General features: G+C 60.4%; 1 protein-coding gene across 2 annotated transcripts; it reads left to right on the top strand.

Moving 5' to 3' along the window:
- KIF19 (kinesin family member 19) lies at positions 1-25,601 on the top strand. 2 transcript variants are annotated; one of them, XM_047708884.1, is made up of 20 exons: positions 1-390; positions 1,883-1,963; positions 12,481-12,591; positions 13,222-13,309; positions 13,638-13,774; positions 14,802-14,927; positions 15,253-15,447; positions 16,861-17,007; positions 18,409-18,531; positions 19,808-19,973; positions 20,618-20,792; positions 20,923-21,121; positions 21,721-21,991; positions 22,081-22,202; positions 22,701-22,834; positions 23,091-23,193; positions 23,397-23,457; positions 24,023-24,420; positions 24,614-24,773; positions 25,008-25,601. In XM_047708884.1, the coding sequence occupies exons 1-20, from the start codon at positions 352-354 to the stop codon at positions 25,136-25,138; spliced, it is 2,967 nt and encodes a 988-aa protein (XP_047564840.1). In that variant the 5' UTR covers positions 1-351; the 3' UTR covers positions 25,139-25,601. The 2 variants fall into 2 exon arrangements, with proteins under 2 accessions (XP_047564840.1, XP_047564839.1); XM_047708883.1 differs by having other exon boundaries at positions 23,397-23,493; positions 25,008-25,600.
- Positions 25,602-25,606: the final 5 nt, after the last annotated feature.

The raw sequence follows: 25,606 nt of genomic DNA, 5'->3' as shown, positions 1-25,606 counted from the left end.
CAGAAGCTCCCAAACGGACGCAGCGGCGCCGGGCGGACGCAGGGTCGCGCCAAGGGCGGAAGGGACGCACAGGCGGGCAGCCGCCCGGGAAAGCTCGGGCGCCTCCCGGGCAGAGGCCGCCGACTCTCGCCTACAGCGCGGGAGGGGCGGGAGGCGCCGTCGGGGCCCTCCCCTTGCCCCGCCTCCCGGTCAGCGCCCTTGGCCGGGGCGCGTTGTTGGTTTCGGGTTGTCAGGCAGCGCGGCGGCAGCGGCGGCGGCGAAGGAAGGCTGCGAGGGACCCCACGGCGGCCGTGGGGGTGCGGCTCGGCCATGCCCGCTGTCGAGGCCTGAGCCCCTCCATCCGCCGCAAGCATGAAGGACAGTGGGGACTCCAAGGACCAGCAGCTCATGGTGAGACCCCGACAACCTCCTCCCTGCCCCCATTCATAGCAACCCCCTACCCCAGAAACCCAGCCTCTGAGTTGGCCACGGTCACAACTGTCCTGTCCCCTCACCCCGACTAAGGTCAGGGATGGGACTGTCCAGAGCAACTTTTCCCAAGTCCTGGATGTCAAGAAGGAACTTATCCTGGCCATCCTGCTGAGCCCTGAAAAGTCAGCCTAGCTTCAACCTCACTCCCCCCTTACACCTTCCCACCAGGGGACCCCCTCCCATCCCTAAAGCTTGTGTAGATGGGTCTCTGGGGTGAGACTGCTCTCTGAACTAGAAAAGCCAGGGGGCAGGGCGAGCCAGAGCTCCCTGAGCCAGAGCTACCCTGGAGCTGTGGGGTCGGGAGTTTAAAGGGATTGGGAATCACAGATGGGCAGACAGGAGCCCAGGGAGCCAGAGTTGCTGGCATGGGGTTGAGAACAGCTGGTTATTGGGTTTCAACACAGATGCTGTCCGTTATTCCAGAGAAGTGTTGGAAGCAACCAAGATGCAGCCCCTCCCTGAGCTCTGGGGGCTGAGACAGATGAAGGGGTGTGAGTGGGGGCCTCTGGGGCAAGTAGAGACTGAAGACAGACCCCTGGGGACGCCTGTGTGGCTCAGTCGGTGAAGGATCTGACTCTCGATCTCAGCCCTTTGTCTTGATCTCACGGTTGTGAGTTCAGGCCCCACGCTGGGCTCCATGCTTGTCCCAGCACAGGACAGGGATGGCAGGTCCTCCCTCTCCCACCTGTGGGGTTGGGCCCAGGAGGCCAGTAAAGATGATCTGACAGTCCTCAGAGGTCCCTCAGAGAGCAATGTTCTTAACCGGCATGAGGGTCCATCAGTGATGCCCATACTTTCAGCAGGCATTTCCCCTTGGTCTGCAAAAGAAATGCACCCCTTTGTTCTTTGGGGAGACCTATGACCAGGATGAAGACCCACCAGCTCTTACCAGCTGGAGAATGGAGAGAGGCGGGAGCACCTCTCCTCTACCTGTGCGGGGTAGGAATGCAGTCAAGGGTTGTTTAGGAAGTCAAGGTGCAGCCCCATCCTGCCTCCAGCCAGGCCTGCAGCTTCAGGAGCCGTGCATCATTCACAGATGCACACACAGGCTGTTCCAGTGCCAAGTCTCCAAGTTCAAAGCCCTGGGGAGCAGCAAGTGCTTAATTTGGGCATGTGACTGATGCAGGATTGAGAAGCAGACCACTCTCTCCCCTGGGACTCTCCCGGAGGCCCGGCTCCTTGGGGAAATTCATACACTCAGAGGGAGCCTGTATGCCGTGGACCTGCTCCCCTCCACCCGGGTGGTGGCCTTGAACCGCTGAGTTTTCCTGAAGACCAAGAATGCCTGGGATGGTCACACAGGGGAGAACCCAGGAGCCTTGCCCAGGGGAATACTGGGGTCCTCTCATGCTTCTGTTTGGCCATCCTGGCCCTTGTCTTCTAATCTCAGGGGTCTGGCCTTCCCTCCTAGGTGGCACTCCGGGTCCGGCCCATCAGCGTGGCAGAGCTGGAGGAAGGAGCCACCCTCATAGCCCATAAAGTGGACGAGCAGGTACACGGGGCTGTGGCCGAGAGCCACAGGAGCCACAGAGCTGTGCTCACATGTGGCAGGGTGGGCATCTGCTTACCGGGTGGGGGCAGGAAGGGTCCCTGTGGCTTGCAGCATGACCCTCCCTCCATCCACTGAGCTCTTGGTTGTGTCACTGATGACATTGTCAAGGAAGCCAGGGTTCTTCTTCCCAGAAGCCTTCCCAGATTGATCCAAGGGGAGCCAAAAGCTTCCCTTGCATGGGTGGGCCCTGAGCTCTCCAGTCCAGCCCTTAAAATGCCACATACCTTCCATGTGCCTGTGACAGGATGTGCCCCACTTAGCAGGTCAGCTACGCATGGAGCATGTCTGCTGCCCACGGAGCGCATATCTCCGAGGTCTAGAGCTGGAGCCTACCTCTGGTTCAGATTTTGCAAAGACTGCTGGTGTTTTGTAAAGTCTTAGGGTATCCGTTTGCTCTGTTGGTCCTAGTGTCACTGTGATGTGGTGGGCAGGGCGAGTCCTGCCCCCATCTGTGCAGGGGGCAAATACGTACCAAGTGGCCCCAGCACACGGAGCCAGCGCATGGATCTGGAGACCACAGTGAGCAGAAGAGACCCCGCCCTCGCCTCTGGTACCTTCTGGGCCGCACAAGGAGACAAAGCACTAATCAAAGCATTAACCCCAGCAAGGGCTGCAGAGAAACGTGTGGCGCTGAGGGGGTTGAGTCAGTCCCTTAGGAGGTGGCGCTTGAGGTAAAGCAAGAGAGGAGACGGGTACTTTGGGGGCTCACGGAGGGAGACCCTTCAACCAGAGGGCCTGGCAGGTGCAAAGGCAAAGGGTGACAGAAGAGGCCTGGGTGGATCCACCAGGAGTGAGAGGGCCGAGAGGTGTGAGGTGAGGTGGAGGACGTGGCAGGGGCCAGACTGCACACCCTTGGACCATGGCCAGGATGACTGTCTTGGTCGGCAGTGAGGACGCAGGTGCTGGGGTAGGGGTGGGCACAGTGGTGGGGACGGCTCGGTGGCTACTGCTGTTAGCTTCTCCTGAGTGTCGGGGCTCATCAAGATGGCAAGGTATGCCGGCGAGTCCGAGAAGTCAAGGGGCATTGCCCCATGCAGTGAAGGGCACGCGGGAGCACCTGCTGGGCCCAGGTCTGGGGCTGGAGGGCTGGACTCAGGAAGCCCAAGGGCCATGAGAAGTGAGCTGGAGGCAGACCGCCCACCTGCCTCTGGGCTCCCCGAGGGATAGGTGCCTCCTCCAGCCTCTTCCCTCAGCTCTCCTGGGCACCACAGAGCCTACTGGAGTCAGCCTCCCACTTTCTCTTTTTTTTATTTTTTAAGATTCTTTTATTTGAGAAAAAGAGAGAGAGAGAAAGAGAGGGAGAGGGACGAGCAGACCCTGCTGAGCAGGGAGACCACGTGAGGCTCAATCCCAGGACCCCGAGATCATGATCTGAGCCGAACCAAGAATCGGACTCGTAACCGACTGAGCCGTCCGGGCGCCCCTCCTCTATTCACTCTCAGGAAGGGGGAGCCTTCCTCAGAGACCTCGGAGAAAGCCAGGGGTGACTGGGAGGCCCCTAGCTGTCCACGTAGGCTGGGCAGGAGTAGGGGCAAACACACCTGACATCACACAGGGTGGGTTGTGCCGTCGCCATCTGGGTGGCCTTGGGCAGGTTGCTTCTCTGAGCCTCAGCCGCCTTGCCCGTAAGTGGGGATGGCAACCGTAATGCCCTCTCAAGAGGGTCTTTGCTGGCTCATGTGTGCTCAGCGCTTCCCCAGTGCCCGGCACACAGTAGGAGTTTAATAGTTGTAACTGGACATCATCAACTAGTGACTGAAAGCTCCCCTGAGCCGCTGGGTTGGCCGACAAGGGGGCCAGCCTGATGAGCCAGAAACCTTCCAGGCAAGAGCCACTCCCTGTCTGTCCAGTTTGTCCCCAAGAATATCAGGTCCTCAGGGCGGGGACAATGACGGCTCTCTTCCTCTGCTGCTCCTGGCTCCCGGCCAGCGTGGGGGCTGAGAGGTATTAACTGATGTTGATAGAAACGCTCTGGTCTGGGGTACAGCCCACTGTGTGCCCACACATGCCAAACAGTGGCTCCTTTCTGTCCCTACAAGTGGAAAGGGAGGGTCTGGGCTGATCTGGCCCAGCTGTGTCTCTGAGAAGGTTCTGGACTGGGCAGTCCTAACAGGGCTGCTTCTTTGTCCACTGAGAGCGGCAGGGCGGGTCGTCTGAGCGGCGTGGGCTCAGGGCTACCAGCATAGCCTGTGGGACAGTGCTGGGCTTGTGGCCTCGAGTGCCTTCTGTCCCCAGTGGGTTCAAAGATGGCTGTTCTGGCCCACATTTTTGGAGCAGCCACAGCAGTTGGCAGGCTGGGAACCTCCTAACAGCCTCCATCTGTCAGCTGACAGAGAAGGCCCTCGCCAGTAGGAGGTGAGACACAGGAGCCCAAGAAGCAGAACGGACAGCCCACTTCCCTCGAATCCCATTCTGACCCGTCTGCCACCCCTAGACCTCTGTCCTTCGCCAGCGACCCCCCTGGTTTGTCTGCAAACCTGGCCCTCCTGGCGTGCACCCCCGGCCCTGATGGAGGTGGGGGATACAGGCTCAGTTAGCCTCGCTGACGGGCCAGCTGGTGGGTTAGCGCTGCTCCTTCCTCCTAAGGTCTGGAGCCTGGAGGGCCAGCGCGGTGACTTGGGGAGTGTCCCAGGACACCACGGCCTTGGAGTCTCTTCCTGGGACAGACGCAGGAGGGTCCAAGTGGCCTCACAGCGATGGGCATCTTCTAAAGCAGACACGGGTTGGAACGAAGAGTTGCTCTGTCCACACTTCTTTCCTTCACTCCCTTTCTCGTGACCATCGTGGCCCGGGTGCTCAGTGCCACAGAAAGCCTCCCAACCCTGCTTCTTCTGGCCTCCGGCTTTGGGCTCTGCCTCTTGTCTCTGTCGGGTGGGTTACTTTTCCCCTGCTGGCGCCGTCGCAGGCCTGGGGGTGAGAAGGGTAAAGTGTTCCCTGGGAACAGAGGCCGGTGTGCCTGGATTCTGGGTGGCCTGGAGTGAGGGTGCAGGCTGGTAAAGGGGGTGGCCTGGGTGCCTTGGCAGGCTTGTGGTCTGAAGCCCCCCTCTCAATCCAGGACCAAAATCAGAAGACCTTGTTTGGCAGTTTTTAGAGGCTAATGTAGGCCCAGTGCTTCCAAGTGCCTGGCATATAGTAGGGGCTTAATAGATGTTAGTTTATTTAAGTACTGAGGTACAGGATGGCTTCGAGCCTAGAGGAGAGTGACACTCGGCCCACCTCCTGCTTCCTGTCTCCTGAGTCAGGGGGTGAGATGGTCACTGCCCCACCTGGGTTTTCTGGGAAGCCTGTTGCCAGCACCTGAGGTGGGACTGCACCTGACGCCAGACCCCTCGGGGACGCCATCCATGACCACAAAGGGAGGGCAGGTGCAGGCCGAGAGGCTGCGGGGGGGTCTAGAAGTTCCCGGGTAGAAGCAGCTCCACTCCTCCCTCCCACTCCCTGCCCCCAACCCAGCCCACAGCCTTCTGACCCTCCTCTCAGCTTTTCAGCTGTTTACCTACAGGATTTAAGTCACCTGACAACATGCATAATCCCATAGTTAGCCATCGTCTGCTCCAAGTCCCACTGTCACCCCTGGGCTCCCGGGGTCCTGTCTGAGGAGCTGTGCCTGGGGTCCCCAGGCCCTGGCAGACCTCCAGCCTCTTTGTTCTCACTAGAAGACAGGGTAAGAAGAACCCCACCCAAGGGCTGTTGGGAGAGGCTTACTGGAGCTAGTGAGAGGGAGAAACCCAGCCACACACACAGCTCCCATGAAAGAGAAAGAAAGCATAGGGTAACAGGTGCTGAGTGTCAGATATGAGTACCCCAGGGGGGGCAGCCCACGTTCACCTCGCTTCCCCACGCACCCACCCTCTGGAGGCTTCTCGGCCAGCCCATCACCCCCGAAGAGCTGAGCCTGGCAGGAAGTGACAGGGAAGGGATCCGAGGGCTCACTACCGTGGGCCGCCCCCCTCCCAGCCCTTCCCTAGCACCCCCCACCCCTCCCTGCCCCAGCCAACCACTCATCTACTTTCTCTATGTATCCTCCCATTCTGGATACTTCCTATAAATGGAATTTCGCACTCCATGGTCCTTCATGTCTGGCTTCGGTCACTGAGCAGCATGTTTTCAAGGGGGGGGGGGCCCTACTTCTTGGCTATTGTGAATAAGGCTGTCAAACGTAAGGATCCCCAAACCTCATGACTGGGTGGGTGCGAGGCAGGTTCTAGTTCAAAAGGCGGATCTGTGTGGCCCCACTTCCCCCAGAGATGCTCATTCAGTGAATCTGCATGGTGCCCGGGAGTCGGCCTCTCCCATACTCCTTGGGGGTCTCCGATGAAGGTGTCTGCAGAGACGCAGCCCCATCTGCATCCTCGAGGCCATGCCTCCCCTCCTGCTGGGCCTCAGGGCCCTCGGAGTCCTGGAGGCCTGTGGGGGTCTGGCCAGGTGCAGCTCTGTGCTAAGCAGCCCACTGGGCCTTGGTGGCTTTATGAGCTCAGCAGGCTCCCGTCTGGTCCTTTCCAGCTAGCCTGAAGGGGACACCTTTCTTGGGATCAGAGTCTCCAATTCTTGAGCACTCGTGGGCGGGCACATTTACAGCTAGAGATATGACTGGCAACAAATTCTCCTTCTTAAAGAAAAAGCGAACAAAAATCCAGAAGCTGCCTCACAGGGGTGACACCCACCTGGAGTCAGGCTTTCGTCGGGCTCTGCCTCATTTCTACCCTGAGGATAAAGGGGCTGCCGGCAGGCTCCCTGGACCGGAGATGGAATTTCTGAGACCTGGGCCTTCCCAGATGCTCATTCTCCGCTGGGGCTTCCTGAGTAGGCTGGCAGGGTTGGTACGATTTCTTTCTTCAAGGCAACGGCCCTGTTGGCCCTCCCTGACTTCCAACTGGGAAGAAAGTGGGGCCCAGAGAGGGGATGCAGTTTCCTCAAGGTCACACAGCATTGTTGACCCTAAACCCAACTTGGGGCCCCCCTTTCCTTGGAGATTTTCCCTGCCAGCCCTGGAGGCTCCAGGAGGAATGATCTGGGTCGGAGGGTGTCAACTGGGGGCGATTTTGTCCTCCAGAGGGCATCTGGCAATGCCACACCTGGGAGGGAAGCGTGTCACTGGCCTCCGATGGCCGGTGACGCTGCTAAGCCACCTGCAGTGCTTGGGACAGGTTCCCTCACAGTGATCAAGCCAGGAAGAAGCCAGTGGAAAGTGCAAAGCTGATCAGAGCGCCAGCAGCTTACATGGTGGCGGTGTGTAGCAGGAAGAACGGTTAGGCTTTGTTCGGGGTATTTCTCACCTAGGAGATGCTGGGGAGGAGCCTGTCCGTCAGGGGCATAGAGTTTACAGATGTCCTCCCCCGCCTGAGGCCCCCTACTTCCCTCTGGATCTCGGATCTCAGATCTTGGGTTTCCGGGCTTAAAGTCTGGAACTATGGAAAATTCAAAATCTGCACTGAGTGAAGAGCCGGTCTGAGAGGGAGGCCGGGGGGAGGGGGGGCTCTGCTGAGTCAGGAGGCCTGGCCCTTGGGGGGCAGAGCCCACCTTCCCTGGTCCCGGCCCTGCCCCCTGCCCGCCCGCCAGCCTGGGGAGGCCCCTGTGTATAGGGTGCGATCCAGTCCCCACTGGATTCCCTCCCCCAGTCCCTGCTGAAGCCTCCCAGGGGCAGGTGGCCGGCATGCGGGGCCGTGAACATTTATGATGCTGGGACTGTGAAAGAAAGCCCCCCCCACCCCCGTGTTGAGTCCACCACCTGGGGGCTGGGGGAGGGGCTGCTCGAGGCCCCACCCCCTCAGGTGCCGACAAGCCCCCCCCCACCAGCAGGTGCGCTAGGGTTTTCGAGGCTGACATAACCAAATACCACAGACTAGGCGACTTTAACCACAGACATCAATTTTTCCACCATCCTGGAGGCCAGAAGTCCGGAGGGTCCGGTCCTTCTGAGGGTCCCGAGGGAAGGGTCCGTCCAGGCATCTCTCCTTGGCTTGCAGTTGGTTCTCTGGGCCCTATGGCTCTTCAGGTCCTCTTCCTTTGATGCGTGCCTGTATCCACACCTCACCTTTCCAGAAGGACACCGGGGTCATCCCGGATTTAGGGCCGATGCCACTCCAGTGTGACCTCGTCTTAACTTCGGTATCTCAGCAATGACCCTGCTTCCAAATAAAGTCACGCTCTGAGGTTCTGGGGGTTAGGACCTCAACATTTGAATTTGGGGAGGACACGGTTCACCCCATACCAGGTGCACATTGGCCCAGCCAGCCTGCTTTTGGTTCGCTCATCCACTTGGGAGGAAGGGGTGGCAGTCTGGGTGTCAGGAGCCTGGGTTCTGGGAGCAGACAGCTCTCAGTCTGGCCAGCTCTCTGCTTGGCTGTGCAGTTTTGGGACATTAATGGTGTGATTCTCATTACAGTGGAGGGATCTTGGAGTGTCTGGGGAAAATGTGTGCAAAGCACTTAGCACGGCGCCTGGTACACACAGAGCTCCCCCAAAGGCAGCTTTATTCGGAAACATTCCCCGGGTGCATGCAGGGCGCCGGCCAGGATGACATTTAGGGGGTGCGTTGGAGGCTACACAGGGGCCGGGACAGCATGTGCTCACAGAGGGGACCCAGACGGCTCGCCCCTATGGCCATCTTAGGCCCGTGCTCTGGAGATTCCGGGAGTGAGAACAGGAGGGAAAGTCCCTGAGCTCTCCTCCCAACCCTGCATTTTCACAAGAACCGCCCCCTCCCCAGAGATTCTGAGCTGAGAACTGCTGCCCACAGCCTGCCTCTCACCCCACGGCCTTGCTCACACTTGTCTCTAGAATGCTCCCCTCCCCTCACATGTCTCTGCCAACCCCTGCTGATCCTTTAAGACTTGGTGCTGGCACCACCTCCTCCAGAAAGCCTTTCTATAATGGTACCGTCGCTTCTGACTGCTTCCTGCAGAGTCAGATGTGGGGAAACCTCATCTCACTTTCTGTCTCCCTGGGCCTCGCTTACTGGCTTGTACCTAGAAGCTTCCCCTGCCCTGCACGCCCTCTGCTGCTCTCTGGGGTGGCAGCCCAGAGCCCCCTCCACCCAACCCTCCCTGGCTCAGCTCCAGTTCACCTGGCCGAGGGGCACAAGGCCCTCATTGTATGGCAGAGTGGACAGGGATGGGGGTGATGCTCGGGAGGTGGGGCGTGGGCTGGGGACCCAGGCAGATGGAGACCCAGACAAAGACCTCTTTAAGAGGGGTCACGGCAGCTGTGCGGACAGTGTACTGATTCAGGAGCCTGGATATCAAAGGAGCCCAATGTCCAGGGTGCCATGAACTTGGCAGTGCGTGGAGGTTATTTGAAGGTGATCCGGGGTGATGAGCATTGGTGTGTGCTGCTCACCCTCCCCTGCACCCAAGGTCTCCAGAGGGGGCCCCCCCAGCTGCCAGCCCTGCCCGCGTCAGCGGGAGTGCTGGCGCCCGAGGGGTGAGAGCTGGATCGGCTGGTCGGGCTCCTGTTGCATCCCACCGGGACCCGTGCCAGGGGACTCGGAGGCAGTGTTATCTTTGTTGGGGTCTGAAACTTAATCAGGGCTTATGCTGCTGGCTTTAGGGCCAGAGACAGGAACTGGATCCTGGAGGAGGCTGATAGGGCACTGGGGCTGCAGCCCTGAGGCAGTGGCGGGGACAGGGGGGCACCCCAGCTGACAGCGGCAGGCCTAGATGCCCTGCACTCAGCTCACCGCGGCCACCCAGCCTCTGGCAAGTGGTGAGGGGGCCCAGTGGGTGGCCTTATTCTTTCCCTGCACGAAGCCCCTACCCAGCCATCTGGAGCCGTGCCCCCTAACCGGTTTCCCTGAAATTACCAGGTTGGATGAGACTTCCGGGTGAAACTCCTGGGGCCAGGCCTCCTGGGGCGAGGCCTTACCCCTTCTCTCTTCCCTTTTCTATGAGACTCCCCGGAGTGGGCTCTGCTGGAACCCCGAGGGTCTTAGACTGCTCTACATGCAGCGAGCACGAGTGTGTACCTACTGCACGCGTCCAGGTCATGAAGGAGGGGGCTAGTCATCGGCACGCACCAAGTGCCGAGAGGAGTCCGTGGGAGTCCCAAGCTGGGACCCTGCCCAGGGGTGTGCCTCTTGCTCGAAAGGGGTGCATCCAGAGGGATCCACTGTGGATCTCCCACCCCCACAGTGCCGGGCTGGGCTCCAGGCTGGCCTCCTGCTGCCTTGCCGTCGTCAGTCCCCTCCGTCCCTCAGGCTGACTGCCTCTCATGCCTTGTCTGTTCTCAAGCCCTTTACAGGGCTGTCCCTGGCCCCAGCTCCCCTGCTGGCCCAGGAAGGGAGCTCAGTTGCTGTCTGTGCCACTTGGGGTGGCGCTGGGACAGCACATCTTCCTCAATGCCTGGCCCTCTGCTAGGACTCCGTTTGCCTCTTTGGTCAGCATCTCATCTCCAGCGTCGGATTAGGTAGGGACAACGCACACAGTGGGTGCTGACGCCACACTTGGGTGGGGGTATACCTACTGCCACACCCACCCCGCATGGCCCCTGAGGGAGCAGAGGGAGCAGGGGATATGTGTGACAGCAGGTTCACAGTGGTGGACAGGGAGCCCAGGAGCCAGACCGCCTGGGCTCCCGGCCCGGCCCCACTGTTTCTTAGCTATGTGACTTTGGGCCTCGGTGTCCCCATCTGGGGATAATGAATTCCTGTGAAAGGGCTCCGTGAAGATGAGCTATCATTATCACGTATCTGGAGGAGGGGCTGGGTGTGAAGACACCCACTCCCTCTGTCCTTACCCTCTGCGCTCCCACTGGGAGTGGAGAACACCATGAGGCCATCACGCTGGCTGCGACCACCGTCTGGCCCTGGAACACAGCAGAGACTTGATTTGCCCTCGCTGTCCAGCATGACCCCAGGTGCTCCCAAACACAGAGCTGCCTCTCGGGGGGCATCCCGATGGGACAGCTGGGGCGGAGGACAGGGACCCGACCTGGAGGCTCAGCTCACGAGGGGACTTAGGCAGGCGCAGATCCTGTGGCATCCTGGTGGCCCCCTCCTCGGTGGGGGTGGGGTGGCCCATCACCCGCATCACCGCCGCTGTTCCTCCTCACTTCCCTGTGAATGAAGACCCTTGGGCATTTAATATATGCCCGGTGTTGTGCCCACACACACCACACACGTTATCTCACAGGCTCTTCATAGCCCTGTGGGCAGATAATACTCCTGTCCCATCTGGCAGAGGAGGAGACCCAGGCCCAAGCAGGTTAAAGGGGTCACACAAGGCCACTCTGCTAACAAGAGTACAATGGGTCAGGCGTACCTTGCCCTGACTTAGCTCTCCCACCTTGTCCTAAATCCCCCCGACTCCAGCCCTCCCACGCATCTTTGAACACCTTCTGGCGTTTTCACCCATCTGGGCACTGTCTCTCCCCACAATTTCCCCAGGCCACGAACCTCAAGCCAAGGCCCAGCCTCCTTCCTCTGCACCTTCCCTCAGTCCGGGACCAGGCTCAGCACACCCAGGACCCCCGGGCCAAGGGAGGGGCAGAATGGAGCTGGATGTGGAGCAGGCTTTGAGTTTGTTCTGGAAAATGGGTCCCTTGATCATCCTTGGAGCGCAGGAAGAGTCTGGGGAAGTGCCGTGCGTGTCCTTCCAGCCCCACACACAAGCACACGGAGCCAGAGGCCCCCACCCCGCAGGGAGGGGAGCCCAGGATGGCCAACCTGTTCCGTCATCATCCTTCCAACCCCTGGCCCCTCCTTCCATCCACAGCTCAGGCTCAAGGCTGCAGGGGCCTTGATAAGTCGACTTATCAAGGCCCCAAGCCCAGCCCACTTTCCTTGCTCCTGCCAGCCCGCAGTCAGTGGCTCTCTGCTCCACCCCTGGGTCTACCCACTGGCGGAGGCTGGGGCGCAGGGGTGAGGCAGACCAGGGGCTACAGACTTTGAACCCAGATCCCAGGTTTTCAGTCCCAGTTCCCCTGCTTGCTGGTATGTGAGCTCAAACAAGTGACTTCTTTGGGCCTCGATCTCCTCACCTGTCAAGTGGGAACAATTATGGGCCTTACACCTGGCCTTGGAGTGGGGGCTTAAGTGAGTCCATGTGTCGAAAGTGCTTACAGCAGGTCCTGACACACAGTAAATGCGTCATAAATGCAAGCCATTGGTACTGTTCCTGCCCCTCTGGTGGAGTGCACAGGGCATGGTGTTGCCCTTAGAGGGAGGGCCCTCCCCCCCAGGTCTGGGTCCCATGTGGCCTGGGGTGCCATGGCACTCTCGACTCCTGTGGGGCATTGTCATTCGATAGGGAGGCTTTCCTGTGGGGTGTCCAGAGCCGAGCCCCCAGATCAGACACCCCGGCGGAGCTGATGGGGCAGGGCTGGGCCTGGGGCTCGGGGGCCTGCGGCTGCTTAGCTTGCCCCATGTCCTGGGTGAGGAGAGCTGAGGCCAGAGTTGACATCAGTGTGGGCCTCTGGCCCCCTGGTGACTGCCAGACGCCCCCCCTCGGGGACTTTTGCAGATGGTGGTTCTCATGGACCCGATGGAGGACCCCGACGACGTCCTGCGGGCACACCGTTCCCGGGAGAAGTCCTACCTGTTTGACGTGGCCTTTGACTTCACTGCCACCCAGGTGGGGGAGGGCCTGGCCCTAGGGACATGCAGGAGCCCCTCTCCAACCTTTGACCTCCACCCTGAGGAGAGAGCCCTCAGGGGACCCTGCCACTGACCCTCAGCCCTCCCTCCACCATGAGCTCGCTGGCTTTCCCCTCTACCACATCCTCATGCATGCAAATGTGCCTATATGGCTTACACCCAGCCTCTTGCACAGGCACACCCGAGTCAGTGGGCAGACGCTATCTGTGTGGCACACCCCCAGGCTGGCCCCCATGGGAGCTGGAGGAGGGCGCGCGAAGCCCATCTGGTGTGGGGAGGAGTCTCGGGGAAGCTGACACCCTCCCAGGGACCCCTGTCTTCCCCATCTGGGGGATGCTCCTAGGAGCAGATGCGATGCGTCCTTGGGGTGGGGGGCTGGGAGCCAGTTGTGGGGGCAGGTGTCTCAGGTGTCCTGAGCTCTTTTCAGGCTGGTGTCCCCCATGGGGCCAAAGCAGAGATCCCCAACCCCCATTCCTTGCCCCTACTCCTCAGGCTGAGAGTCCCAGAAACAGAAGCTGCTTATGCTGGGGGCCAGGATGGCCCGTGGGCATGTGTGCTCCACCCCACATGTACCTGAGGCCCCTGACGGGTCTGCTCTTCCCGGCAGGAGACGGTCTATCAGGCCACTACCAAGAGCCTCATCGATGGTGTCATCTCCGGCTACAATGCCACTGTCTTCGCTTATGGCCCCACAGGTGAGGGAGGGGCCAAGACCGTGGGATGGGACGGTATGCCCCATTTGTCCCCCTGGAGCAACAGGCCCCTGACCCTCCATCAGAGAACTGCTCTGGCCCCAGCTGAGGCCAGAATCAAGCGTGTATCTGATCCCAAAGCCCGCAGGGTCCTCTGGCCCCAGAGGCCCCATCACCAGCCAAGAACGCCATCCTCCCTGCCCCCTCCCTCCTTGGCCATTTGGGAAGTACACAGCCTTGAGGCCAGACCTAGGTGTGCCAGGAGCTCCTGTCCAGCAAAGCCACGATTCTCGCTCCCACCCTGCTCACCCCCTACCGTGTTCTGCCCCAGGCTGTGGGAAAACCTACACCATGCTGGGCACAGACCATGAGCCTGGCATCTACGTTCGGACCCTCAATGACCTCTTCCGTGCCATTGAGGAGACCAGCAACGACATGGAGTATGAGGTGTCCATGTCCTACCTGGAGGTGAGCCTCCCCTGACCGCAGCGTAGGCAAGAAGCCCCTGGGACAGCCGCACACACGTCGTTGGTCCCACTCTACAAAAATCTGAGGCTCAGAGAGGTTACACTAGGTCAACATCACACAGTAAGTGAGGGGGCAGGGATTCAAACTCAGGACCCCAGACCTCGAAAGCCAAGCCCTGCCTATTTTGCCACACTTCAAAGTACACTTGACCTTGAGCAAAGACCTCGGCCACCCTCCCAAACGGCTCAGCGCCTAGCTATCCTCAAGGGCCCCTTCCTGAAAGCTGTGTCTGCCCTGCCCCGCCACCTCCAGGCACTCTGTGGGCATGGGTACAGGTAAGACCTGCATGCGTGCACAGGCCTGAACCTGCCAGCCTTTGATCCCCAGCCTCAGCCCCCAGCGCCCACCCCGTGGGAGTGCTCCCGCCAGGCGGCGAGGAGGCATCGGCAGTAGGAGCGTGCAGAGGCCGGAAGAGGCAGAAGAGCCAGTGGGCTGCATGCCACCTGGCTCCTGGCTGCCCCCGCTCCGTGCGGGAGCTGATAATCTCCTGGGTGACAGCTCAGGAAGGGCAGTGAGGCGTTGACGCTAGCCACACTGCTGCGGCCAGCACGGCATTGACTCGGCCAGCAAGATGCCCTTGTGGGGGGCGGTGTAGCGTAAGGGTTGCCTAGCAACAAGCACAGCTGGCCATCCGTCAGGTCCCTATCTCCTGCCCAGTGCCCAGCCCTCCTGCAAAGGGATCCCACTTGGTTCCGAAGCTTTCTGTATCCCAAGTTCTGGCAGCCCGGTGTTTCCCTGTGGATGCTGAAGCCCCATTACCCCCACCCAATAGAAAGGAGGGGGTCTTTCTCCTTAACCAGAGTTTCCCTGAGAGGATTCTGGAGCTCCCAGGCTGGAGCTCAGAATGTGGGAGCTCCTGTCCCCGTCTTGCTTGGGAGGGATGGGGAATCTGGTCCCTGTCTGGACCTCCTGCCCTTAATCTCCCCATCACACCTGTCCCCTGCCCCTCCCCCAATGGCACCATCAGATCTACAATGAGATGATCCGGGACCTGCTGAACCCTGCCCTGGGGTACCTAGAGCTGAGGGAGGACTCCAAAGGGGTGATCCAGGTGGCTGGAATCACCGAGGTCTCCACCATCAACGCCAAAGAGGCAAGTCTTGCACAGCCAGCGGGGCAGTGGAGAGGACCGTTCACCCCTGTGGGGCAGGAGGGGACAGAGGACGGCAGGCAGGGAGCCGCTGCCCGCTCGGCTGGGGCTAGAGCTGGGACAGACACAGAGAGTCCCATATCCAAGCAGGGGGCTCTCACCTGTCTCCTTGCCCCTGGCTGCGCTCACCTTGGGGGGACGAATGAGGCAACCAGCCTCCAGACTGCCCCTCACTCCGCCCAGGTCCCTTCCCAACCTTCAAGATGTGGGATGTGGGGGCAACCCCATGGATCCCCAAGAGAGGCGTCCTTCCCACCCCCCCACCCAGATCATGCAGCTGCTGATGAAGGGCAACCGGCAGAGGACCCAGGAGCCCACGGCTGCCAACCGGACGTCCTCCCGCTCCCACGCCGTGCTCCAGGTGGCCGTGCGCCAGCGCAGCCGGGTCAAGAACATTCTGCAGGAGGTGCGGCAGGGCCGCCTGTTCATGATCGACCTGGCTGGCTCTGAGCGCGCCTCCCAGGTGAGGTCAGCTCCCCCAGCACTGGGGAGAAGGGTTTCTGGGGGGTGGGGAGAGTGCAGGGATGCTGACCTCCCCGCGTCCGCAGGAGATCACGGGGGAGGCCATCCTCGGCAGGGTGGGGATGAGGGGGCCCCCCTGGGTCAGGGACTGAGGAGTGTCCCAGAGGAGCATGACAGGAAGAGGGGGTGGGGTATCTCAGCTCTCTGTGGGAAAGGGCGTGGGGTGAGGAGTGTTTCTCCGGGAAGGAGACGGGCTGCCCTGGAGGAGGGCCAGGCAGGTGAGAGTGAATGGGCCCAGATGAGGAGCTGGGATGGGGGACACAGACGCCCCCTGACTCGGGGGGGCCCTGCCTACCCCATTGAGGAGAGAGGAAGGCCCATCACCATCTCTCAGAGCATTTGTCCCCAACACTGAGCCCTGCTCCCCTGACTCTATGGCCTCGGCCCCAGTGTGTAGGCCCTGGTCCCCCTCCTTCAGGCAAATTGGGAGGTTTCACGGTCCCCCAAGTGATGAGGCCAGGTGATGTCACTGCTAACAAATCCAGGGGACAGGCCAGTGGCCAGAGAGAATTAACAGGGTTTCATGTTCGAGCCTGTGAGACTGGGATTCAGTGGGGCGGGGGGTGTTCAAGAAGCACCCCCTCTCCCCTGGGAGGGCCTGAGGGCTTCTTGGAGGGACACAGTGGAGCAGCCAGGGAGAGGGGTGTCCCCTGAGGCCCCAGCTTTGGAGGCCCAGGCCCAGGCAGCTCTGAGCAGAGCCTCCTCACCCTTACCAGTGTCCCTGCAGGCCCAAGGGAAGGAGAGGAGCCCAGCACACTCACACGTGCACGCTAGTGTGCTCCCACACCCTTCTCCCTACACACTCACTCACGCACACATTTTTTCTTCCACACACGCACCACACTCATTGCCTCACATTCTCTCTCTCTCACACACACACACACACTTTCCTCATATTCTTTCCCTCACATTCTTTCTCTCTTCCCCCGCACCCTGAACACTTCTCACACACACACACACACACACACACACACACACACGCACTTCCCTCCTTCCCCTGAAGCCCAGGGCACGCTGTGGAGCCACATGCCCGTGCTCACGCCAGCTCTCAGCTGCCAGGGCGGCCTCAACCTCCTTCCACATCATTCTTGGCGCCATGGGGCCAGCCCCTGAGGGAGACAAGGGCCAGGCTCTCAGCCCTCCTCAGAAGCAGTCCGCCACTCTCTTCAGAGGCCTTCTGGTCCTCTCACCTTCTCGAATGCCCTGGATGACCCCGGGAGGAGGACGAGCCTTGGCCCTGGGTCACCCCCACGTTTCAGAGCCCGGAGGGAGGGGGAAGGGCTCGCGGCCCAGGGCTGTGGTGAAGCCTGTGCCCTGCCCCGCAAGGCCGCTTCTGCCACTGCTCCCCCCCCAGACGCAGAACCGCGGGCAGCGCATGAAGGAGGGCGCCCACATCAACCGCTCCCTGCTGGCCCTGGGCAACTGCATCAATGCGCTGAGCGACAAGAGCAGCAACAAGTACATCAACTACCGCGACAGCAAGCTCACCCGGCTGCTGAAGGTAGACCCGCGCTGCCCGGCCCCGCACCCCAGGGGGGGCTCCCAGATGGGGCAGATCAAAAGACAGGCCACCAGGGGCACCCGGGTGGCTCAGTCGGTTCAGCCCATGACCTCGGGGTCCTGGGATCGAGCCCTGCATGGGGCTCCCTGCTCAGTGGGGGGCCTGCTTCTCCCTCTCCCTCGGTCCCTCCCCCCCCAACGCCGCTCGTGCTCTCTGCCTCCTTCCCTCTCTCTCAAATAAATAAATAAAATCTTTAAAAACACGTACAGACCACCCAGCTACATGAGAATTTCAGATAAACAACAAAATTTGTTTTAGTGTAAGTATGTCCTATGCAACATTTGGGACATACTTATACTAAAAAAAAAAAAAAAATCATTCATTGTTTATCTGACATTCAGATTTAACTGCGTAACCTGTATTTTACCTGGTGAGCCCAGCCAGAGTGGGCAACAGGGAGGGAAAGGCGCTGCACCTGACACCCCCCGCCCTGGGGCTGCAGGGCTGAGGGAACTATGAGCCACCTGGGTTTGGGGTTCCGGTGGACATCAGCCTCAGGGCTCACAGTGTCTGCCATTTGCGGTACACCCCTAGCTGGGCCTCACCCAACTAGCTCCTTTCTTCCCGAAGCAACCCCCACACAGGGGTTGCTTCGGGAAGAAAGAAGAAAATACTGTTTCCATTTATGAGCAAACTTCCCAAGGGCCCACGGTAGTAAGTGCTGGAAGACAGAGTCTGTGGTCCGGGATAAGTGCAGTGTCACCCGAGCCCACCCTCAGCTGGCAGCCATCAGTGTGCCCATAAGCTGGGAGGGGGGGACGGTGGCGCAAATGCTGCCATTTTTAAGAGCAAAAGGAATTCAAGTCACTCTGTTGCTAATCGTGGGGGCCGAGGCTTTCTCCCCACTCCCCTCCCCTGCATCCAGGGCTGTTCACATGGAACAAGGGAAGGGGTGGTCACAGGCCACATTCATCCGTCATACAGTGGTCCCCGTTCCCCCATCCCTCACTGCAGCAGTAACGGCAGTGCCATCAGCTTTCAGAAATGGGAAGTCGGGGGGTTACTTGAGATGCCATAGGGCAACTTCCCACCCTGGTTCCCAGCCACCACGGCGGCCGCCTTTCCTCGTTCTCTGGTATGAGAGGAGGGAAAGGGAAAGCCGGGAGCCCCTGACCGGGATCAGATACTTGAAATAAGAAACCACAAGTAGGAAGAAGGGACAGAAGGAGGAGGGATATCTGGACCCAGGGGAGTCCGTGTGATGCTCGACACCAGCACCAGAGTGAATGTGTCTGTGAGTGTGCGTGTGACAGAGCGAGCGAGAGAGCACAGCCTGGTAGGGGGGCAGGGTGCCAGGGAGGTGGTCGCTGGCTGACTGCAGCCCGCCCTCCCCGCCGTCAGGACTCCCTGGGCGGGAACAGCCGCACCGTGATGATCGCCCACATCAGTCCCGCCAGCAGCGCCTTTGAGGAGTCCCGGAATACCCTGACCTATGCCGGCCGGGCCAAGAACATCAAGACCAGGGTGAGGTCCTTTCCTGGGCTGAGACTGAAGTCCCTGGAGGGATCCCTGCCATCCCACACTCCACTCTCTCTGGAGCCGGCCACTATGGCCCTGGCCTCCATCCCCAGACCCATGTCCCCCCGGGCCCTTCCCCGCTACTTCGCTCTTCGAGCGAGGCCAGACTCCCCATGCTCCCATCTCGCGGTTTAGGGAAGTGAGGCTGAAGGAAGTGAAGTGACTTCCCAGATGGGCACTGAGAACAGAAGTGGCCCTGGCTGGCTTCCGAGCGCATGTTGTCCCCTTAGGGCAAAGGCGTTAGAGTCCCCATCACCCGATGTAGGAAGCTTGTCTTGACCCGCGTGCGTGCAAGGGTGGGAACAGACACTCGCCAGATAGAACTGAGGAACCCTCCCGCAACACTGCACTTTGCCAGCCACTGTCCCCGGGGCTTTGTGTGTTATTCCAGCCCTCCAAGAACTTCATGGGAGCAGGAGACATGTCCTTGAATATTGACAGTTCAGAATGTTGTTAATATTCTGGCAAGTGATGCCAACAGTAGGTGCTGAGGCAGCGAGGAAATGGGGAAGTGGGGGAGGGCTGGTGGGACCTGGTGGAGCTCTTTGGGGACTGGAGGTGTGACTGTGGGACAGTGGGACTCTGAAAGATGGGAAGGACACTCTAGAAGGAGGGGGTAGCGATAAGAGTAGAGGTTTCAAAGGCAGGAAGATGGTATCTGATACAGGTGGGGACAACAGGACAGTTCCTCAACCAGAGCAGAATGTTCCTGGTGGAGCAGTGATGAAATGAAAATTGAGAGGGGCGCCTGGGTGACTCAGTCAGTTAAGCATCCGACTCTTGATTTCAGCTCAGGTCCTGATCTCATGGGTTGTGGGATCGAGCCCTGCCCTGGGCTTCCTGCTCAGCGTGGAGTCTACTTGAGATTCTCTCTCCCTCTCCCTGGGCTCCTCCCTGTGCTCATGCACTCTCTATCTCTAAAATATATAAAATCTTTTTTTAAAAATGAAATTAGAGATAGTGGTGGGCCCAGGCGAAGGAATTAGAACATTTCTCCCAAGCAGTAGGGAGCCACTGAAGGTTGAAGAGCAGAAGCAGCAGCATGTGTGAAGTATGGGTCCGGCAGAGGCATGGAGTGTGATAGGTTTAGGGGTTGGAAGCCAGGGGGACCGTGACTGTCATCTAGGAAGACTAGGGGCAGAAAGAGAAAGAAGACCCTGCAGGCTGGCCCCAGCCTCTGGGGTGACTCTACCTGCTCGCCCCTGCGCTGTGCTCCCCACAGGTGAAGCAGAACCTGCTCAACGTCTCCTACCACATCGCCCAGTACACCAGCATCATCGCGGACCTGCGGGGCGAGATCCAGAGGCTCAAGTGCAAGATCGATGAGCAGGGTGGACGGGGCCAGGCCCGGGGCCGGCCGGAGCGGGGTGACATCCGCCACATCCAAGGTGTGTGCGTGGGTCCGTGCTCCTGGGGGCCCATCTCGGGCAGCCCTCCCAGCCTATCTCAAATTGCTCGGGCGTCAGGTGGTGCCGGGTTCAAATCCAGACTTGGGCTTTTTCTGGGCCAGTAGCCTTGGGCTAATCATTCAACTGCTCTGAACCTTCTATTTTTCAAGCGTCGTGTACAACGGTGGTCTGTGTTTCAGAGACTTAACATTAACTAAGAGTCGGTGAGATCACACGAGTGAGAGACATGTGAGCACTTAGCTGTGGGGGGGCACTCTCAGGGCTGTGAGGCTGTGCCCAGCATCACTGGAACGGGTACCATTCTCTTGTAGATTTGTGTATTTGCTATGGATGGTTTTCCCACAGATGGCAGTAAAATGTCTAAGGGTCACCTTTTATAGTTGGCATAAAGGTTCTGTAAGGGCTAGTGGATGCCCAGGTCATACAGAGGACCTGGGGATCACCTGTGGACCACACCCAGAAGACTCAGTGTGGAAGTAAGGTGTGGGAGGAAGTAGTAATCTACAAGATCTTTTGGGTGGTTTGGGAAGACAGGGATGAGGGAGGGCCCCATGTAGGCCCAGATTTGCCTGGCCTGACCCTCCCTCCTCCGCTGATTGCCTCTGCCCCCATCCTCTGGGCAGCCGAGGTCCAACTGCACAGTGGGCAGGGTGAGCAGGCCGAGATGGGACAGCTGCGGGAGCAGCTTATCAGCGCTTTCCAGGAGCAGATGGATGTGCGGAGACGCCTGCTGGAGCTGGAGAATCACGCCATGGAGGTCCAGATCGACACCTCCCGCCACCTGCTCACCATTGCCGGGTAAACAGCCCCTGCCCCGGTGCCGTCCAGGTCCCACCCCGGACCTGGACAGAGGGTTTAGGAGCTGTAGCCACACACTGTGCCCCTGTGGTCTGACTCCCCTTGTCTCCCTGGGGTGGGCTCACGGCAGCTGGGAGCACGAGAAGTCCCGCAGGGCACTCAAATGGCGGGAGGAGCAGCGGAAGGAATCCTACACCAAGGACGACAGCGAGAAGGACTCCGACACGGGCGATGACCAGCCGGACATCCTGGAGCCCCCAGAGGTGGCCTCAGCCCGGGAGAGCATTGCCGCCCTCGTTGGGGAGCAGAAGAAGCTGCGGAAGCAGAAGGTGCCTGGGGCTGGGGGCAGGGGGGCAGTTTCAGAAGGGGCTGGGGGTGTGGTGCAGGAGGACTCAGCCCTGGGAGCTCAGGCCTCAGATCTTCTGTGACCTCGCCCAATTCCCTCTTTGTGGTTCGCTTACTCATCTCTGAAACGGGAGTACTCGTGGTATGGTCCTTCGTGGGGTTGTTGGGGACATTAAATCAATGCCTTTTGCTTACCAAGGATTCAAATAATGGTGGTCAGTATTTTAATTAGGGCTTTGCAGATCAGGGGTCTTGTCCTGCTCTGGAGCGTACACCCAGACCAGGGTTTCAGGGCGCGGTGATGAGCCCTGAGGGCATCAGATGGGCTGGAGTGGGGCAGATACCCACAGAGCTGATTGCAGGGGTAGGCTGTGGCCAGGGTGGCAAAGAAGGTGGGCACGGAGGGGTCATTTAGGAGCAGCCTCTGGTTTCAAGGCCCAAGACACAGCTTCGAGGGTTAGCCCCAGAACGGGGCTTCAGCCCAGAGGGAGCTCGGGGCTGGAAGGGCGCGGACGGCTAGGAGGATGGGTTCGGGGGTGCAGGATCCGCCCCTGGCCTGGTGCTGACCCCCAGCGGCCCACAGCTGGCGCTGGAGCAGCGCTGCCGGGAGCTGCGCCTGCGCGGCCGGCGCCTGGAGGAGACGCTGCCGCGGCGCATCGGCTCGGAGGAGCAGCGCGAGGTGCTCAGCCTGCTGTGCCGCGTGCACGAGCTCGAGGTGGAGAACACGGAGATGCAGTCGCACGCGCTGCTCAGGGACGGCGCGCTCCGCCACCGCCGCGAGGCCGTGCGCCGCCTGGAGCAGCACCGCAGCCTCTGCGACGAGATCATCCAAGGCCAGCGGCAGATCATTGAGGGTAGGCCCCGTGCGTCCGAGACCCCAGGGACCCCCTCCACCCGAGGAGCCTCTCAGGGCACGCCCTGAGCCCTGCCCCTGCCCCGGCAGACTACAACCTGGCCGTCCCGCAGCACCTGGAGGAGCTGTACGAGGTGTACCTGCGGGAGCTGGAGGAGGGCAGCCTGGAGCGGGCCACCATCATGGACCGGGTGGCCTCCAGGGCCCTGCAGGTGGGAGTGCGGGCAAAAGCCTGGGCCTGGGCAGGAGCACCTGTACTGATGGAGGGATTGATGCCCCAGGCAAAACCTGCGGGTAGCTGGGGTGGGGATGGGACCAGGCTGGCGGGCACCCCCAAAGAGCTAGCTCCCCTTCCTTCATATCCCACCGGAAGCTTTGCCTTGCCTGAGTAAGGTGCCCATCCTAGGGCATTCTTCTCTGGCACTGGTCCTTACCCAGAGTCTGAAGGTCAGGGTTGGCTATCTGAGCTATCCTAAATGGTCCCAGATGCCCTCCCAGGAGACCAGACCATCCAGCAGTGCCACTGGGGATGCCTAGCAGACCACAGTTTATCCCTCGTGAGCCGGAGCGCAAGCCCACTGCTCTCTCCAAACTCCTAAGCCAGGTTACAGCCCTGGTCACCTGGTGTGCCTGTCACCCCGTGCTGTGCCCTGCGCCGGTCCAGGACCAAGTCTTCTGACCGCCCTTCCCCCGCCCCCTTCCCTCCCCAGGACAGCTCCTTGCCCAAAATTACCCCAGCAGGAACCGCGCTGACACCGGAGTCTGACCCAGAGAGTGTAAAGACTCTGAGTTCTGAGGTTCAGCGCCTGCAGACTGGCGTCCTCCCCCCGCTCAGCATGGACAGGTGAGGCCAGAGACCACCTCCAGCCAGTCCTGCCAGCCTGAGCCACCACCTGCTGGGCCGTATCCCAGGGATGCCAACCCGGACTCGGTTCCCTGGGGAAGATGGGGCAGGAACGAGAAAGGGAGGTGTGGCACAAGTCTGGAGCCAGGACGCCTGGGTTCTCCCTTCACACAAATAGCTCTCCCCTGGGGTGGAGCCAGGACCTCACTGGGACCAGCCAGGTCAATAGCCACCCACCCTCCTCTGCCAACCTCAGTGAAGCCAACCGTGTGTTCAAAGCCAGTCCCCGGGCCTGGCAGGTGAAGAGCTCTGTGCCCACCCCGCCCCCCATCCAGATCGGTGGTCTGGTGACCCAGGAGGTGAGTACTGAGCACCCCTGACCCCCAGGTTCCACAACTCGCGGGGGGGGGGTTGTGGCGGGGACACAGGGTACACACCCAAGGGTTGGGATGGAGGATCTCAAAATGACCCTCACCCCCGAGGTCCCGCTGTCTCTGCTGAAGAAGACAAGGGGTCCCTGCTGGGTCTAAGGCCTTTCTCTTCTCAACCACCTCCCCCGTAGGCCCCCACTCAGGACAGCCTGGTCAGCCCGAGCAGCCGGATCAACTCTTCCCCCGACAGCAGTGAGAATCTGTCGGAGATCCCCTTGTCCTGCAAAGGTGTGCCCCCTGCCAGCCCTGTCAGTGTGAGCCCGGCTTCATCTAAACTGTTCGGGTCACCCAGCCCTCCTGCACTGCTGACTGCACCCACGCCTTGGGTGTGACCCAGTCTGGAAAGAGGCTCCCGTGCCCAGAGGGGATTAACCTCCTGCTCAAGGACACACGGAGCACTGAGGGCACAATCAGAAGTCAGAATGGGGCGTACGTTAGGATCCTGCCCCCCTCTTCCCACCCAGCAATAATTCTAAGAGCAAATACAGGCAGGATCCCTACCCCCTAAGCCCATTTTCTCGATTAATCCTCACAGCAGCCCTGTGGGGTTAGTTTCGCCACCCCACATCCACAGATGAAGGTAAGAGTCCGAAACGTGCCCCAAGTCTCTTGAATAGCAAGCAAGTGGGAGTGCTGGAATTAGGACCCAGGCCCTCTGGATCTGCTCATGTCCTGCCTTGGCAGGAGAAGGGGTGTGGGAGGCGGGAGATTATGTGGTCTGGAGCTCAGGTTGGGTGCTCCTTCTGTCGCGTTCCAGAGAGGAAGGAGATCCTGACCGGTACCAAGTACATCTCTGTGAAGGCTGCTCGGCGGCGCTCTCGGGCTTTGGGCCCCGAGGGGCGCCACCTGCTGGCCCCTGCCGGGGAGCGCAGGAGCCTGTCCCCACACTCGCCCAGCGAGGCTGACGAGTCGCAGCCGCCCGGCCCGCTGGCCTGCAAGCGGCCGCCCAGCCCCACGCTGCAGCACGCTGCCAGTGAGGACAACCTGTCAAGCAGCACAGGCGAGGCCCCATCCCAGGCAGTCGGGCACAGTGGTGACGGCACCGAGCCCTGGATGCGTGGCCAGAAGAAGAGCCCGGGCAAGAAACGGGAGGAGTCACTAGAGGCCAAGAGGAGGAAGCGGCGGTCCCGGTCCTTTGAGGTCACGGGGCAAGGGGTGAGACAAAAGACAAGGGATGGGATGTCTGCATCCTTTCGTTGTGGATGGGGGCCTAGGGGCTCCTGCACCACCCTCCATGCCTCTGTCTCCCAGGCTGGCATAGGGGGTAAAGGGGGCTGGCATATAGGGCAGACCCCTGTAGCAATACCATACAGCTCTGACTCACCTCCCTGTTCTCCAACCAACACAGCTCTCCCGCCCCAAGACACACCTCCTGGGGTCCCGTCCCACGGAGAGCATCTCGGACCATAGGCTGCCAGCGTGCGGACACCCAGCACCTGGTATCCGGCATCCAGGGAAGGTCATGCTGCCTTTGGCCAAGGTCAAACTCCCTCCAAGCCAGAGCACAGGTCAGTACCAGCAAGGGAGGGAATGGGAAAGGCGGCGGCCTTGGCCAGCCCAGGGAGGAGGCATGTTGAGCTCCCTGCACCGAGGGCCACCCATTGCTGGAAACCAGGTTCTCACAGAATATTTGTGGGACTGGGATCTTGGGGTCGTGCCCCTAGGGAGTTCAAGGCCACTGGGTGACCAGAGAGGGAATAAGGAATTTCTAAACCCCTGCCCCTGCCCTTCCCCTGTCGCAGGTCCTGGGGACTCCTCACTCCTCACTGTTCCCTCCAACGCAGCTGTCATTTCCCGACGGGCTGCCCGGGGACCCCGCCTGGCTCATGGCACAGGCACCCAGGGCAAAGACGGATGTTTCCGGCATACCTGAGGGGTATGGAACAGCCCTCTTGCCCCCAAGACTGGATGGGGTGGAGCCGAAAATGGGAGATGGCGGCTGGGTAGATGGGGGCCCCTGCTCTTGCGAGCAGGAGCTCAGGAACTCAGAAGGCTGGGGATCCTGAGACCCAGGAATTATGAGGGTGTCTGCCCACCACCTCCATGCTTTCAGTGCCACTGGGGACAGGAGGCGAACTCAGGAGGCATGGCCAGAATGATGGGACTTCCTGGCCTCCCAGCTCTGGATAGAACCCTGTTGCCAAAACCCCATAGAGACCTGTGGCCAGACTCAGCCTTGGAGATGGGAGGGGTAAGGGAGCTGTTTGTGGGATGGGGCCCCTGGGCCCAGAGCTGGAGCAAGGAAGGCATCCTTGATGGCTGGGGAAGGAGCGGACAGTCACTTCGCACATACTGTGGCTGGGGCAGAGGAGGGAATCTGGTTTTGTTACTTGGCAGTGTA

The sequence above is a fragment of the Lutra lutra genome, chromosome 16 (genome assembly GCF_902655055.1).
Source record: "Lutra lutra chromosome 16, mLutLut1.2, whole genome shotgun sequence".
Taxonomy (NCBI): Eukaryota; Metazoa; Chordata; class Mammalia; order Carnivora; family Mustelidae; genus Lutra; species Lutra lutra.
The sequence above is the reverse complement of the archived record's forward strand: the minus strand, read 5'-3'. Positions and strand labels throughout refer to the sequence as shown.